We start from the raw sequence: 18,245 nt of genomic DNA, 5'->3' as shown, positions 1-18,245 counted from the left end.
TGTTTACACGATTTTATCTGAACAGCGTACCACTTAACTTAAAATCCCCATACCATTGAATTACCGCCCTTACATAAAAGCATGTGAAATTTGTGAAAAAATGTCAGGTCAGTTGTTCAGGTGTGAAACCATATGTTTCATGTTATCACATGTTGCTTTTACATGTTGACACACGTTATCACATTAACTTCACATAAGATCAAGAGAAATTCATGTGGTTTTCCCGTAAGGGGAATAGTGTCTGGGAGGCAGCTAGGACCGGAAAAGGGACTATCAATTTATTATCACCTTTTCTCAAGTGAGTGACTTCCCAACATGAATACAAGTCAAACAACACTATCATTTTATAATTTCGAGAGAATTCAAACAAATGTTTTGAATAAGACCCTATGGCCCATAGTGATTATCATCCATTAGCAAATCATTTTCCATAATCATTGTAATGTTCCACATGACCAAATCTTTTGTTACACATTGGTTTCAATCTTTTTTTCATCTGCTCCTTTAATAGCAGGATTTCCTATTCTTTCATCCTTTACAAATTGCAGTGAGGGCTGACTCAAGGACGACACTATAATTGAAAAGCAGCTTTTAGATTTAACTGTGACCTCGTCTCGTTTGTGGCAGAGGAGCTGGATGAAGCAGAGCAGGGGAATGAAAGGTGAGGATGTGGATCAATCCCTGACAGAAACCTTGTAGAGAGAGTGAGATAATAGGAGAAAGAGAGAATACGAGAATAGGAGGAGGGGTAGGATGGAGTGAAATAGGTGTTGACAGAGTAAGTCATTGATCTTCCCTGAAGATTAAACACCACTCTAACAACAGGGTCCAGTTTTCACTTTGCACTGGAGGCTGATCGTGTGTCTATTTAAGGTGTATTTCAATAACATCCTGATATTTTGAATTATTTAGCTGGGTTTTTGTGCTATTTGGTGCATGCTGATTGGACAATGTATTAATTGGCTCTGTCAGGGTTGGTTTGTGCACCTTAGAACTCCACAGCACTTTAATGGCTGAAAACGTAAGTGAAATTACAGATAAGAGTGAACCGCGTGGTAACTTGTGACAATTTGCTGGCTTCGACTGATGCCCAGTCATTCTGAACGGCCTGGAAATACAATGAGAAGTAGACAAATTATTAGTAGGAAACAACTTTGTCATCATTATGACGTCGTCAAATGTATTTTAGAGAAATGGCAATGTTGCTATTAGCTAGCAAAGTTCATAAAAAATAGCTGGCTTGGGCCTCCCGAGTGGCGCAGCGGACAAAGGCACTTCATCACAGTGTTAGAGGCGTCGCTACAGACCCGGGTTCAATCCCAGGCTGTGTCACAGCTGGCCGCGAGACCCATGAGGCAGCACACATTAGCCCAGCGTTGTCTGGGTTAGGGGAAGGTTTGCCTGCAGGGATGTCCTTGTCCCATTGCGCTTTAGTGATTCCTGTGGCGGGCAGGGCCCATGCACACTGACTTCGGTCGCCAGTTGTATGGTGTTTCCTCCGACACATTGGTGTGACTGGATTCCGGATTAAGCGAGCAGAGTGTCAAGAAGCTGTGTGACTTGGCAGGGCTGTGTTTTGGAGGACGAATGGCTCTCAACCTTCACCTCTCCCGAGTCCATACGGGAGTTGCAGCAATGGGACAAGACTGTAACTACCAATTGGATATCATGAAAATTGGGGAGAAAAAGGGGTGAAAGGTAGCAAAAAAAGAAATAGCTGGCAATGCTAATCTTAGCAAGCTAAAAGTCAGTGCTGTCCGCTCAATATTGTCAAACTGACAGCATCATAATGATGACAAAAGGTTTTCCGACCAATTATTTGCTTACAAGCCACTGTAATGCACATAGACTAAATCTCCATCAGCACCAATATAGTGGGGTAATATTTGATATGACCTTTTCTACATTTTGTTACATTACAGCCTAAAATTAACTAAATTAAATATTTTCCTCATCAATCTACAACACCCTATAATGACAAAGCAAAAACAAGTTTTTAGACATTTTTGATCATTTAAAAAAAATTAAAACAGAAATAGCTTATTTACATGGGTATTCAGAACATTTGCTATGAGACTTGAAATGGAGCTCAGGTGCATCCTGTTTCCATGTATCATCCTTGAGATGTTTCAACAACTTGATTGGAGTCCACCTGTGGTAAATTCAATTGATTGGACATGATTTGGAAAGGCACACACCTGCCTATATAAGGTCCCAGATTTTAAAGGGTATGTCAGAGCAAAAACCAAGCCATGAGGTCGAATTAATTGTCCGTACAGCTCCGAGACAGGATTGTGTCGAGGCACAGATCTGGGGAACGGTACCAACATTTCTGCAGCATTGAAGGTCCCCAAGAACACAGTGGCCTCTATCATCCTTAAATGGAAGAAGTTTGGAACTACTAAGACTCTTCCTAGTGCTGGCCGCCCGGGCCAAACTGAGAAATCGGGGGAGAAGGTCCTTGGTCAGGGAGGTGACCAAGAGCCCAATGGTCACACTGACAGAGCACCAGAGTTCCTCTGTGGAGATGGGAGAACCTTCCAGAAGGACAACCATCTCTGCAGCACTCCACCAATCAGGCCTTTATGGTAGAGTGGTCAGACAGAAGCTACTCATCAGTAAAAGGCACATAACAGCCCACTTGGAGATTGCCAAAAGGCACTTAAAAGACTCTCAGACCATGAGAAACAAGAAGGCTGAGAGTCCTGAAACCAAGATTGAACTCTTTGGCCTGAATGCCAAGTGTCACGTCTGGAGGAAACCTGGCACCATCCCTGTGGTAAAGCATGGTGGTGGCAGCATCATGCTGTGGGGATCCTTTTAAGTGGCAGGGACTGGGGGACTAGTCAGGATCTATGGAAAGAGGAATGGAGGCAAGTACAGAGTGATCCTTGATGAAAACCTGCTCCAGAGCGCTCAGGACCTCCGACTGAGGCAAAGGTTCACCTTACAAAAGGACAACACCCTAAGCACACAGCCAAGACAACGCAGGAGTGGCATTGGGACAAGTCTCTGAATGGACTTGAGTGGCCCAGCCAGAGCCCGGACTTGAACCCGATCAAACATCTCTGGAGAGACCTGAAAATAGGTGTGCAGCAACGCTCCTCAACCAACCTGACAGAGCTTGAGAGGATCTGCAGTGAAAAATGGGAGAAACTCCCCAAATACAGGTGTTGTAGCATCATACCCAAGAAGACTCAAGGCTGTAATCACTGCCAAAGGTGCTTCAACAAAGTACTGAGCAAAGGGTCTGAATGCTTATGGCTTTTTCTTTGCAACTCTGCCTAGAGGCCAGCATCCCAAGTCACCTCTTCTCTTTTGACGTTGAGACTGGTGTTTTGCGGGTACTATTTAATGAAACTGCCAGGACTTGTGAGGTGTCTGTTAGCCTTAATTTCTCAGAACAAGAATAGACTGACGAGTTTCAGAAGAAAGTTCTTTGTTTCTGGCCATTTTGAGCCTGTAATCGAACCCACAAATACTGATGCTCCAGATACTCAACTGGTCTAAAGAAGGCCAGTTTTATGGCTTCTTTAATTAGGACAACAGTTTTCAGCTGTACTAGCATAATTGCAAAAGGGTAATGATCAATTAGCCTTTTAAAATGATAAACTTGGATTAGTTAACACAACGTGCCATTGGAACACAGGAGTGATGGTTGCTGATAATGGGCCTCTGTGCGTAGATATTCCATAAAAATCAGCCATTTCCAAGTACAATAGTCATTTACAACATTTCTGATCAATTTGATATTATTTTAATGGATAACATTTTTAGATTTTCTTTAAAAAACAAGGACATTTATAAGTGACCCCAAACTTTTGAATGCTAGTGTATATGACTATTCTAGACACCTCACATGCGACCCATATTAAGACTATGCAGTTAGCCTATTAACCTCACATGCGACCCATACAAAGACGAATTAACCTATTGACATGTTTATCTGACTCGCCTGAGGTAGAGTACCTTATGATAAGCTGTAGACCACACTATCTACCAAGAGACTTCTCATCTATATTATTCGTAGCCGTCTATTTACCATCACAGACCGATACTGGCACGAAGACCACACTCAACCAACTCTATAAGGCCATAAGCAAACAAGAAAATGCTCACCCAGAAGCGGCGCTTCTAGTGGCCGGGGACTTTAATGCAGGCAAATTTAAATCAGATTTACCACATTTTTACCAGCATGTCACATGTGCAGCCAGAGGAAAAAAAGCACTAGACCACCTTTTTGTCCACACACAGAGATGCATACAAAGCTCTCCCCCGCCCTCTGACCATAATTATATCCTCCTGATTCCTGCTTACAAGCAAAAACTAAAGCAGGAAGTACCAGTGACTCGCTCAATACGGAAGTGGTCAGATGATGAGGATGCTACGCTACAGGACTGCTTTGCTAGCACAGACTGGAATATGTTCCGAGATTCATCCAATGGCATTGAGGAGTATACCACCTCAGTCATCGGCTTCATCAATAAGTGCATCGACGACATCGTCCCCACAGTGACCGTATGTACGAAGCCATGGATTACAGTCAACATCCGCATCGAGCTAAAGGCCATACCAACTGGCAAGTGTCTTCACATGGGTGTCATAGGAAAAGCCCATAATATTGTCAGAGACTCCAGTCACCCAAGTCATAGACTGTTTTCTCTGCTACCGCACGGCAAGCGGTGCCGGAGCACCAAGTCTAGGACCAAAAGGATCCTTAACAGCTTCTATCCCCAAGCCATAAGACTGCTGAACAATTAATCAAATGGCCACCGGACTATTACATTGACCCCCATTTGTTTTCTACACTGCTTCTACTCGCAGTTAATTGTCTATGCATAGTCACTTCACCCCTACCTACATGTACAAATTACCTCTAACCTGCACCCCCGCACACTGACACGGTACCGGTACCCCCTGTATATAGCTTCGTTATTGTTGTTACTTTTTATAATTTTTTACTTTAGCTTATTTGGTAAATATTTTCTTTACTCTTCTTGAACTGCACTGTTGGTTAAGAGCTTGTAAGTTAGCATTTCACGGTAAGGTCTACACTTGTTGTATTCGGCGCATGTGACAAATAAAGTTTGATTTGATAAAGATGATTTAGCAATATCCAAGAGACTATAGCTGAGTTACAGGAATTGGAAGGTCAATAAAGGAATAAGAATTGTCTATGTCAAAGGCAGATATTTAATATCATTGCAAAATGAATGATAACATTATACATATGAAGCTTAAGTTACAAGACAATACTTTTCGTTAAAATACATTATTCTAGTCATGATCAAAGAGGGAGAAAGAAAGAGAAATCATAGCCTGACAGTCCCTGGAGTAGAGGGAGAAAGAGAATCTCACCACTGTTGGTTAGGAACAAAGAGAAAGAGACAATGAATCTGAGACCCTTTTTTATAACATCTGAGTTATTTGGATTAAAAAAATCTGAGTTGACCAATAGTATTCCTGTGAAGTTAACCTCCAATCAGATATCAGACCAACAAGATGTCAAGACAACTGAACCTCTGCTTCCCAGATAAGAGGGGGTTGGAGAGATAATGTGGCGTTCCTATGACAACACAGAGGAAACCTTGCTTACAGTTGATAAGAGTCACTTCGGGGGCTGGGCCACACTACATAATCCTTCCCTGAACACATCTGATTCTGGATCAGACAGAAGTGTTCCAAACCAGACGGACAGCACTTTAGTCACTGTAGACAATCGCCAGACCGGCAGGTCATGGCCCTAGCAGCATCATTTCAGGAGTGTCTTTTCTGCGGGTAGCATTGTCATTCTTTAGACAGGCAAATGTCCTTAGGTACACCGTCTCTACCTTCCCTGCTAAAAAGGAATGCTCCATTCTTCTTGTGCGAGAAAAACACAGTACTGAAGGTAAACCAAGACAACACAGATCAATTCATATTTCAATGAACATAAAATAGTCTGTTCATCTAATTGGATTGGTAAATATCAACTTCATATGTGGTTTTATCAAACCAGTCAGATGAATATAAAAGATGATCAGAGATCACTGCATCATAAAAACAGTATATTTTGAAATAAAACTCTCATCCCTTTGAGAGAACATTGATTTGCCTAGAAAATAACAAAATAGCCAGAATTATGAAATAATCAAGAACAATTCATGAATTTAAGTTTTTTTTAAATTCAGCAACTGGTTCACAAGCAATTTGAAAATTACATGTAGCATCTTTGTTTACAGCACCGAACATTAGCATACCAATGAGGAAGGTTCTAAGGCCATTTTGTGTGAAGAAAGGCAATGACTTTTCGTAGCAGATCTAGAAATACAAATACATACATACACACAAAGTGTGTTGCTTCAGTGTCTTTAGATATTTTTGTCAGACGTTACTATGGAACACTGAAGTATAATTACAAGCATTTCATAAGTGTCAAAGGCTTTTATTGACAATTACATGAAGTTGATGCAAAGAGTCAATATTTGCAGTGTTGACCCTTCTTTTTCAAGACCTCTGCAATCGAAATTAACTCCTGGTGACAAATTAACTTCTGGGCCACATCCTGACCGATGGAAGCCCATTCTTGCATAATCAATGCTTGGAGGATCAGAATTTGTGGGTTTTTGTTTGTCCACCCACCTCTATAGGATTGACAACACGTTCTCAATGGGATTAAGGTCTGGGGAGTTTCCTGGCCATGGACCCAAAGTATTGATGTTTTGTTCCCCGAGCCACTTGGCTATCACTTTTGCCTTATAGCAAGGTGCTCCATCATGCTGGAAAAGGCATTGTTCGTCACCAAACTGTACCTGGATGGTTGGGAGAAGTTGCTCTCGGAGGATGTGTTGGTACCATTCTTTATTCATGGCTGTGTTCTTATGCAAAATTGTGAGTGAGCCCACTCCCTTGGCTGAGAAGCAACCCCACACATGAATGGTCTCAGGATGCTTTACTGTTGGCATGACACAGGACTGATTGTTGTGCTCACCTTGTCTTCTCCGGACAAGCTTTTTTCCGGATACCCCAAACAATCGGAAAGGGGATTCATCAGAGAAATGTTTGCAGAAGATCAGTCTATCCCTGATGTTTTTCCTGGAGAGAAGTGGCTTCTTTGCTGCCCTTCTTGACACCAGGCCATCCTCCAAAAAGTCTTCGCCTCACTGTGCATGCAGATGCACTCACACCTGCCTGCTGCCATTCCTGAGCAAGCTCTGTACTGGTGGTGCCCCGATCCCACAGCTGAATCAAATTTAGGAGACGGTCCTAGCGCTTGCTGGACTTTCTTGGGCGCCCTGAAGCCTTCTTCACAACAATTGAACTGCTCTCCTGGAAGTTCTTGATGATCCGATAAATGGTTGATTTCCTTGCCTGTCAAGCCCTTTTTGTGCAAAGCAATGATGACGGCACGTGTTTCCTTGCAGGTAACCATGTTTGGCAGAGGAAGAACAATGATTCCAAGCCCCACCCTCCTTTTGAAGCTTCCAGTCTGTTATTTGAACTCAATCAGCATGACAGAGTGATCTCCAGCCTTGTCCTCGTCAAGACTCACACCTGTGTTAACGAGAGAATCACTGACATTATGTCAGCTGGTGCTTTTGTGGCAGGGCTGAAATGCAGTAGAAATGTTTTTTGGGGATTCAGTTCATTTGCATGGCAAAAAAGGACTTCGCAATTAATTGCAATTGATCTGATCACTCTTCATAACATTCTGGAGTATATGCAAATTGCCATCATACAAACTGAGGCAGCAGGCCTTGTGAAAATTCATATTTGTGTCATTCTCTCAACTTTTGGGCATGACTGTACAGATGGACAAAGCCATATGTACCATGCAAAGAACAACAAAATATTCTTTGTGTAACGGATTTCCTCCTCTTCTTCCGAAGAGGAGAGGCAAAAAGGATCAGAGGACCAATATGCGGCGTGGTAGTTATTCATGTTTTTAATAAAGACATAGAGATACATGAACAGACTAAACAAAACAAGAACAGTAAAAACCTAAACAGTCCTATCTGGTGCAAACACAGAGACAGGAACAATCACCCACAAACACACAGTGAAACCCAGGCTACCTAAGTATGATTTTCAATCAGAGACAACTAATAACACCTGCCTCTGATTGAGAACCATACTAGGCCGAAACATAGAAATACCCAAATCATAGAAAAACAAACATAGACTGCCCACCCAACTCACGTCCTGACCATACTAAATAAATACAAAACAAAGGAAATAAAGGTCAGAACTTGACACTTTGTGTCTTAACAGGAGACATTAACATTTGTCTGGCACTCCCTATACATCAAAGAAAGCACATTCACAAAATTAACCTATATAGCCATGACAAAGGAATATAGTATATATATATAGGAATATATTGGGTTACAAAGGATGAAATGATTAACACATCATCGTCAAAATAATTAACATCCAACATTTTAGGAGAAAGCTCCAAATATACCCTATGAAGTAAATAGAATGGAAGTGGTCGACCCCTCTTTAAATCCCTAAATTTCTGCATCGTATGAACTCTTCGGTGACAACCGTGACAACATCTAACAGAATAGGTTCTTCTGCTCTGTGGGCAGGCAGGCTGCATTTTTACAGAAATCACAACAATGCTTTGTGGGTTGGTTGCGATTAGCCTCTGTGCAAGTCCCAATAGCTGCAATTGAGGCTATTTTAGTAGCTTGGCCCACTCGTACAATAGAGAGCGACGTGGACTGTGTGTCCATCCTGCTATCTGTATCCGAGTCAGATGTGTCGCTTTGGGGCCTATTTGGGCTCTGTTCCAACAAATCTCTCTGTGTGTCATGTATACGTGACCTAGTCAGACCGTGCTCATTTTTGCTTGAAGTTTTGACAGCAACTGCTCTATTTTGTGCTCTGATCTCGTCTGGGACTTTACAGTTGGTATCGAGCATGTTCATCGTTGGTTTGCTATGTGCAATTAAAAACACAGCGAGCTCCAGAATTAACATCATCTTGGATTTGTTTCTCATGCGTGCCAATATATTGGCAGTACTGAAGAATTTCAACCCTAGTGGAATCAAATGTGATGCCTTTCATGCCTTTTCTTGATCTAATCATTAATAACGAGATAAATCCTGTAACTCAAAAATAATCTCTTGGATATTGCTAAATCGTCTTTATGGAGTCAGACGTTTTAATAGGATGCTTGTATAGTCTTATTATAGGTGGTGATATATTTTACGTATAATTTGGCTTATATTAGATTCTCAGATATACAGTTGAATTCGGAAGTTTACATACACCTTAGCCAAATACATTTAAACTCAGTTTTTCACAATTCCTGACATTTAATCCTGGTAAAAATGACCTGTCTTAGGTCAGTTAGGATCACCACTTTATTTTATGGTCTTATTCCTCCTCTGTCGCCCCTGTCATCCAGTCTAAGACTCCTTCATCTGTGTAGCATGAAAGGAAATCAATTTGGGTTCACTGACAAGATCCAACACAGCGGTCATTGTGGGTGTGTAGGAGTTTAGTATCTCTCTTAGTATCTCTCTTTGCACTCGCTGTGTTAAATAATGATGATGATTTGAGAGTATGCCCTTTAAGAAAAGTCTATTTTTTCAAACTTGCTGACTGACTACCATCAGTGGTGGTGGTATGAATGGTAATCATGGGTAGACATCAGTGGTGGTGGTATAAATGGTAATCATGGGTAGACATTGGTGGTGGTGGAATGAATGGTAATCATGGGTAGACATCAGTGGTGGTGGTATAAATGGTAATCATGGGTAGACATCAGTGGTGGTGGTATAAATGGTAATCATGGGTAGACATCAGTGGTGGTGGTATGAATGGTAATCATGGGTAGACATCAGTGGTGGTGGTATAAATGGTAATCATGGGTAGACATCAGTGGTGGTGGTATGAATGGTAATCATGGGTAGACATCAGTGGTGGTGGTATAAATGGTAATCATGGGTAGACATCGGTGGTGGTGGTATAAATGGTAATCATGGGTAGACATCAGTGGTGGTGGTAATCATCGGTAGACATCAGTGGTGGTGGTATGAATGGTAATCATGGGTAGACATCAGTGGTGGTGGTATAAATGGTAATCATGGGTAGACATCAGTGGTGGTGGTATGAATGGTAATCATGGGTAGACATCAGTGGTGGTGGTATAAATGGTAATCATGGGTAGACATCAGTGGTGGTGGTATGAATGGTAATCATGGGTAGACATCAGTGGTGGTGGTATAAATGGTAATCATGGGTAGACATTGGTGGTGGTATGAATGGTAATCATGGGTAGACATTGGTGGTGGTATGAATGGTAATCATTTGTAGACATCGGTGGTGGTGGTATGAAGGATTATTGATCCAGTTCCAAATGACTTGACTTGAATTTAACCACAGAAGTTGCTTTTATACTGTATGACTGATGATCTGCATAGCAGTTTCGGTGATACACTCTTAGAAAAAAGGGTTACGAAAGGGTTCTTCGGCTGTCCCCGTAGAATAACCCTTTTGGGTTCCAGGTAGAATCCTTTGTGGAAAGGCTTCTACAGTACATGGGGACAGCCGAATAACTTTTAGATTCCCCCTTTTTTCTAAGAGTGTATGAGTGTACTGCACAGGGTTTTAATTAGATTTACATTTCAAAATGTTATTGATTAAATGTTATATTGTCCGTTTCTTGATATTCTGTCATTATATAAGACTGTTACATCCTGTGATCTAAAAGTCGTTATTTTCTCGGTCTAATGTATATTTTGTTGTCTCTTCCTCAGCCCTCACTAATGTGAAGTTATGGGCCATCGACCGCCAGTGTTTCCAGACCATTATGATGAGGACAGGCCTCATCAAACATGCCGAATACATGGAGTTTCTAAAGAGGTGGGCTCCTCTCTCTCTCTATCTCTCCCTCTTTCTCTCTCTCTCTCTGTCCTCCACCTCCCTTAAGATGCCATTCGTGCAAGGGCTGTGTTTTGAGTGACAGTCTCTGACAGTCACAGATTCACCTTCCCCCTCTTCCCTTTTCCTGTCCCTGATGTCAACAAAGACATTTGCTGGATGCATGTTCAAATGAGGATCAGGTGATTGGACTCTTCAGGTATTTTACACTAAATTAATTTATTACCACTTGGTGATATTAAAGCACCAGTTTATTGATCATCATCACACTATGCCCTCTTTCTGTTTACACAGCTGAGTGTAATCCAGCTTTTCATTTTTCAGCTTCAGACCTGACGATTTCTATCTTAAAACCTGTTTTATGTGTTTAATATACAGTATAATACTGTAGGTTCACTAGTGGGTTTTCTGCTCTAAAGCCAACAAACGTTTGACGTCCCAGACCAATAGATTTACACTTATATGAGCCAGACCAATATATTTACACTTATATGAGCTAGACCAATAGATTTACACTTATATGAGCCAGACCAATAGATTTACACTTATATGAGCCAGACCAATAGATTTACACTTATATGGGCCATTTGTGTGTACTCTGACTAGAAGGTAATGTTGAAATACAGTAGCCTCCTCCAGAAAAGGTTGGATCATGATTAAATTCCCCCGTTCTGAGCAGGCAAACCCTTAGGATGCCGCAACAACAACAAAGGACATCGTCATCCCCGAATGAAGATTTCCCACCCCGTGATCAACTGTAGTGATTCAGATGGAAAGTCCACAACATCTGTTTGACCACAAATACTCATTCAACACACGTCCTCAAGTACAGTACTGATCTGCATACACAGAGCCTTTAGCATGCCTTCTGTGATTTCTCAATGACTGTGTAAGTGGTTGGAACTGGAGTTTCCTCCAGTCTCCACTACTGAAATAGATCATCGAGGAAGACCGAGGAGAATGTTTTATTGACAGCACCTCTCCTCCCGGAGGCCCTGCTGTTGCCCTTTATTGCAAGGACCCGATGATGTCACACGCAAGAAATTATGAAATTGATTTGGATGAAGTCAGCTTTTAGTGTTAGCATAAGATGCCTTTCTCCCCATGCATTGGCAGCTACAGCCAGCTGGTGCACGTTTACATTTGAGTAATTTAGCAGACGCTTTTAACCAGAGCGACTAACAAGAGCACTTAGGGTTTAGTGCCTTGCTCAAGTGTTCATGGCTTTTATGTCATAATATTTGAGAAGTAGCTTCTGGCAGTTCTTATCTTCAATACAGAATGTCAAATATCAAACACATCAATTATATTTCTGAAGGAGTAGTTCCCCTGGTAACAAGCTACAGTGGTTCCATAGTAGCAAAGAGACTTGGATGTTGTCAAACTGCCAGATTTCGTGTGTGTGCGTTTCCGTGAATGTGTGTGTGAATGAGGTCTCTCTCACTGAGGAGAGAGCATGCCAGAGGTATGTAAACATCTCCTTCCTGAAACGCTTAGTATGATTGGCAGCTGCTCTAAGGCCCAACCTTAAATTCAAACCCTGAGCCATGGCTTGCTACTGGCTTACTACTGACTTGCTACTGGCTTACTATTAACTTACTACTGGCTTACTACTGGTTTAATACTGGCTTACTACTGGTTTACTACTGGATTAATACTGGTTTAATACTGACTTACTACTGACTTACTACTGGTTTAATACTGGTTTAATACTGACTTACTACTGGTTTACTACTGGTTTAATACTGACTTACTACTGGTTTAATACTGACTTACTACTGCTTTACTACTGGTTTATTACTGACTTACTACTGTTTACTACTGGTTTAATTCTGATTTACTGTTGTTTACTACTGGTTTATTACTGACTTACTACTGGTTTAATACTGGTTTAATACTGACTTACTACTGGTTTACTACTGGTTTAATACTGACTTACTACTGGTTTAATACTGACTTACTACTGCTTTACTACTGGTTTATTACTGACTTACTACTGTTTACTACTGGTTTAATTCTGATTTACTGTTGTTTACTACTGGTTTATTACTGACTTACTACTGTTTACTACTGGTTTATTACTGACTTTCTACTGGTTTACTACAGGTTTAATATTGACTAATGTTTACTACTGGTTTATTACTGACTTACTACAGGTTTACTACTGACTTACTACTGGTTTACTACTGGTTTAATACTGACTGACTACTGGTTTACTACTGGTTTATTACTGACTCACTACTGTTTACTATTGGTTTATTACTGACTTACTACTGTTTACTACTGGTTTATTACTGACTTACTACTGGTTTAATACTGACTTCCTATTGGTTTACTACTGGTTTATTACAGACTTCCTACTGTTTAATACTGGTTTAATACTGACTGACTACTGGTTTACTACTGGTTTATTACAGACTTCCTACTGTTTAATACTGGTTTAATACTGACTTACTACATGTTTACTACTGGTTCATTACTGACTTACTACTGTTTACTACTGGTTTAATACTGACTTACTATTGGTTTAATACTGACTTACTACTGGTTTACTACTGGTTTATTACTGACTTACTACTGTTTACTACAGGTTTACTACTGACTTACTACTGGTTTACTACTGGTTTAATACTGACTTACTACTGGTTTAATACTGACTTACTATTGGTTTACTGCTGGTTTCTTACTGACTTACTACTGTTTACTACTGGTTTAATCCTGATTTACTGCTGTTTACTACTGGTATATTACTGACTTACTACTGTTTACTACTGGTTTAATACTGACTTACTACTGATTTACTACTGGTTTATTACTGACTTACTACTGGTTTACTACTGGTTTACTACTGGTTTAATACTGACTACTGTTTACTACTGGTTTAATACTGACTTACTACTGGTTTAATACTGATTTACTACTGGTTTATTACTGACTTACTACTGGTTTACTACTGGTTTACTACTGGTTTAATACTGACTACTGTTTACTACTGGTTTAATACTTACTTACTACTGGTTTAATACTGACTTACTACTGGTTTACTGCTGGTTAAACACTGGTTTATTACTGACTTACTACTGTTTACTAGTGGTTTAATACTCACTTACTACTGGTTTAATACTGGCTTACTACTGGTTTACTACTGATTTAATACTGACTTACTACTGGTTTAATACTGACTTACTACTGGTTTACTACTGGTTTATTACTGGTTTAATACTGACTTACTACTGGTTTACTACTGGTTTAATACTTACTTACTACTGGTTTAATACTGACTTACTACTGGTTTACTACTGGTTTAATACTGACTTACTACTGGTTTATTACTGACTTACTACTGTTTACGAGTGGTTTAATACTGACTTACTACAGGTTTACTACTGGTTTATTACTGACTCACTACTGTTTACTAGTGGTTTAATACTGACTTACTACTGGTTTAATACTGACTTACTACTGGTTTACTACTGGTTTATTACAGACTTCCTACTGTTTACTACTGGTTTAATACTGACTTACTACATGTTTACTACTGGTTTATTACTGACTTACTACTGTTTACTAGTGGTTTAATACTGACTTACTACTGGTTTAATACTGACTTACTACTGGTTTACTACTGGTTTACTACTGACTACTGCACACACTTTCCCACTTCAGATGATGCTGGTGTTAGAGAGGGGGTTTAAGACAGACAATAATTGGTTGGAAAAATCACATGATTTCACGTGACATTTCCACGTTTTGTACATGTTACGATGCACCTGCAAAAAAGATAGCTCAGATGTGCGAGTGCCTTTTGAATGTTGAATTACACGTTTTGCACATGTGAAATCAAGCTTTTACATGTGGATTCAATTTTTCACATGAGATTTCACAGGTAATGCCCTGCAAACAAAAATGAGTCTTCTTTTTCTTCAACTCACATATTTGACACACTTTGACCTACATGCTTACATTGTGGTTTATTTATGCAGTAATTATTATTCAACATGTCCTTATCTGGGATTTAGAATAGTCAGAATAACTGATAACTAAAATAGCAATGCAGATGGCACTCTTTTGTTATGTGCAAAATAGTACACACTGTTGGACAGTTTTGTTTCCTGGTGTACAAAAAGGTCAAAGGTACAGGTAAGGAACCTTCAGAGTTACACATAGGAACTCACATCAGTACCTTTTAGGGTACATGTGCCCATAATCTATTATAATGGTAAATTTGTATACCCAATATACATATAATGCTGCGTTCGTAACCATGTGGGAGGTGGAAATTTAGCAGTTGTGAAGTCGTAAATACCACTTGCATTTACTGTATGTACTTTGAACTCGTTGAGAAACGCCAATTGGCGAATGGCCAACAAGCTGCGTCAACCATAAACACATGACGGAGTTCAAAAACCATATTAATAGATTGCTTTTCATAAATAATGTTTTGTTATTACATTTAACTGCCGGAAATGCTGTTATCGAGGTAATTTCCTTAATAGGTGGTGTCAGAGGTCAGCATATGGGAGAAGTCCCACTCCCCACTTGGTTACGATTGCAGGATTAGGTCTCATTACTGCACTTTGAAATGTAGGTGAGGGGCAATGTGCTGGCAGGGGCTCATTAGCATATTTGGGGGCATGGTCTAAAACTGTCATTGGAAATGTTCAACACGTTTAAGTGCTTTTATGGTTATGTTAAAGAAGGTGGAGCATCTCTTTTGACACTGTCAGTTTTTCAATTTTAGTAAGCAGTTGTGACACGCAAGAGCGGCACTGTTGAGAGGTTTTTTGTGCATATTCCAAAAGCTTAATGGGAGCTGGTTCACAGGAAGTTAATGCTTAACTTCCAATAACTGGCTATCAACTGGTTGCAAGTGGGTTTTAGTACATTTCACAGTAATTGGCAAACATTTCTGAAAACCTGTTTTTGCTTTGTTATTTTTGCGTATTGTGAGAAGATTGATGAGGAAAACGATGTAATACATTCTAGAATAAGGCTGTAATGTAACAAAGTGCAAAAAGTCAAGGGGGTTGAATACTTTCTAAAGGCACTGTATATTTTAAAATGCAGTGATGATCGTACCTTACATTTAAAATATTGGGTAGAAAAATCTCCTATATCTACAGGTACTGAACTGGACCATGTGAGTTTATATGTGTAGCTGTTTAGTGTACCTTTGACAATTTTGTACCCCAGGGAACAACACTGTACCCCAACCATACTCTTATTTTTTTAAGAGTGTGCTACAAAAATATAAACGCATCATGTAAAGTGTTGGTCCTATGTTTCATGAGCTGAAATAAAATATCCCAGACTTTTTCCATATGCACAAAATGCTTATTTCTCTCAAATTTTGTTTGCATCCCTGTTAGTGAGAATTTCTCCTTTGCCACCTGACAGGTGTGGCATATCAAGACGCTGATTAAACAATATGATTATTACACAGGTGCACCTTGTGCTGGGGACAATAAAAGGCCATTCTAAAATGTGCCGTTTTGTCACACAGATGTCTCAAGTTTTAAGGGAGCTTGGAATTGGCATCTAAACAGTGCAGCTCTTGAGTATTCATTTCAGTACGTTCAACCGGCCCCATATGAACTATAACTCGGTTACAGTTTTGAAGTTGTTGCATTTATAGTTTTGTTCAGTATAGTTCCAAGTAATTAGTTTGAACCTGGAAGCGCTGCAGCAACATTGATGCTCTCTCAACCAAGTGGTTGCAAATTCTAACCCCAAAGAATTATTGTATACTTTAAATCAAGTGTCTTTGGGCACTGCTAGTTTTACGTTGTTACATTGGTGGTGACAATTGTACAGTTATTTACTTGATTCCGGGCAGCTTTGACCAAAGTGCAGATCCGCTCTTGCCAATAAGTCTGTGGCCATATCTCTTTTCTACTCACGGATCTGTTGGTGTAGCTGCACTGTAACAGGACATTACAGGTTGGTAGTGAGCAAGGGGTTATTAGTTCAATCCCATCTAAATGTTATTTACTATACAAGATTTTACCGTAATTGAAATCAGAATACAGCAGCATACTGTCATTTTATAGAAATAACACCTTCAAGTTGTTGTATATATTTACCTGATTTTTACTGCCACTTTAGGCAAAGTGTAGAAATGTGTTCTTGACAATAAATATATAGCCAATCTCCACAATGTCCATAGACCTGGTGGTTCAGCAAGAACTTCAGGTTGCTAGAAATTAAGAGGTTATGAGTTCAAATCCCAATTGAGGTTGAATCCAAAGTATTCAGCATGTTGTCCATTAACACCTTTGTTTAGCTGGACCATGACTGTTTAAATTGAATTAATGTAAATAGTTGCTTTTTGAAGTAAAGTATTCTAAACAACATTTTATAACTCGGCTTTCACATGTGCTCAAATGTCATTTCATGTTATCACGTGTTGAAATGTTGCATCCCCATGTTGTCATTTTTATTTCACATTAATTTCACATGAGATCATGTTCTCACATGTGCTCTCACATGTAATCATATGTGGAGTTTTATGTTGGCACATGTTCCTTCACATGTTGCTGTATATGTTGTTACGTGATCACATGTGATCACACAAGATCATATGTGATCACGTGAAATGGGATGTGGTTTTTCCATAAGGGTGCTGCCACAGCTGTGTCTATGTACGTACATTATGTGGTTTTCCCTGGTGTTTTTTTTCTCCCTCCCTGTAATCAGTCATACAGACTCCACTCTGTCATGCAACGTGCTGTGCTGTTTTTTTACATAAATGCTGCATACCTGCTCTGCTAGTGCATTGTGTATTTTGGCTTACTTACTGAGATAGATAACAGAACGACAGAAAACAGAGAGAATATTGACGATGTGTGATTTATGTGAATAAACAGTGTTTATCGCTGTGGTGGGCGATGCTTTGCAAGTCATGAAGCTCCACAGCACCTAGTACTGTCAACCAGCCAGGAACAGCATGAACTGTTGGCTTCACATTGGTGTCTGAAGGCTCCAAAACAACTAACTCTCAGTCTCTACCTCTTCCCCAACAGTGTTCCAACATTCCAAGGCCTTTCAGAAGAAATACTCAGCAAGCTTGCTGACGTGATGGAAGAGGTGAGTTTCCTAAGTGTCCTTGGGGAACTTTGCGAAGTTACCTCGATTTAAAAGGGTTGTGGCAATGGGTGCTGATGAGTTTACGTCTGTTTCATTGACTTTTACATTTCCCTAAATTATGAACCATATCATTACATGATGAAGAGTTGATTGCCTCGATAAATCGTAATGATTATTATACTGTGGGTATTCACATTTTAAAATAGGTTTCTCTGGAAATGTAACTAAGCTGCAATTTGTAGTCATTGCAGTCTTCATAGTAGTGGAAGTGCATTTCAGGTCTCCTG

At 40.0% G+C, this 18,245-nt stretch overlaps 1 protein-coding gene across 4 annotated transcripts in view; it reads left to right on the top strand.

The window, feature by feature from the left end:
• LOC110491369 (cGMP-dependent protein kinase 1) overlaps nucleotides 1-18,245 on the top strand; it is a 184,477-nt gene that overhangs the window by 103,437 nt on the left and 62,795 nt on the right. For all 4 annotated transcript variants that reach the window (XM_021564757.2, XM_021564758.2, XM_021564754.2 and 1 more), the window contains exons 4-5: nucleotides 10,749-10,854; nucleotides 17,895-17,958. In XM_021564757.2, the coding sequence (XP_021420432.1) occupies nucleotides 10,749-10,854; nucleotides 17,895-17,958 (170 nt within the window). The remainder of the gene's footprint in view (nucleotides 1-10,748; nucleotides 10,855-17,894; nucleotides 17,959-18,245) is intronic.

Source organism: Oncorhynchus mykiss, chromosome 16, assembly GCF_013265735.2.
Source record: "Oncorhynchus mykiss isolate Arlee chromosome 16, USDA_OmykA_1.1, whole genome shotgun sequence".
Classification (NCBI taxonomy): Eukaryota; Metazoa; Chordata; class Actinopteri; order Salmoniformes; family Salmonidae; genus Oncorhynchus; species Oncorhynchus mykiss.
The sequence above is the reverse complement of the archived record's forward strand: the minus strand, read 5'-3'. Positions and strand labels throughout refer to the sequence as shown.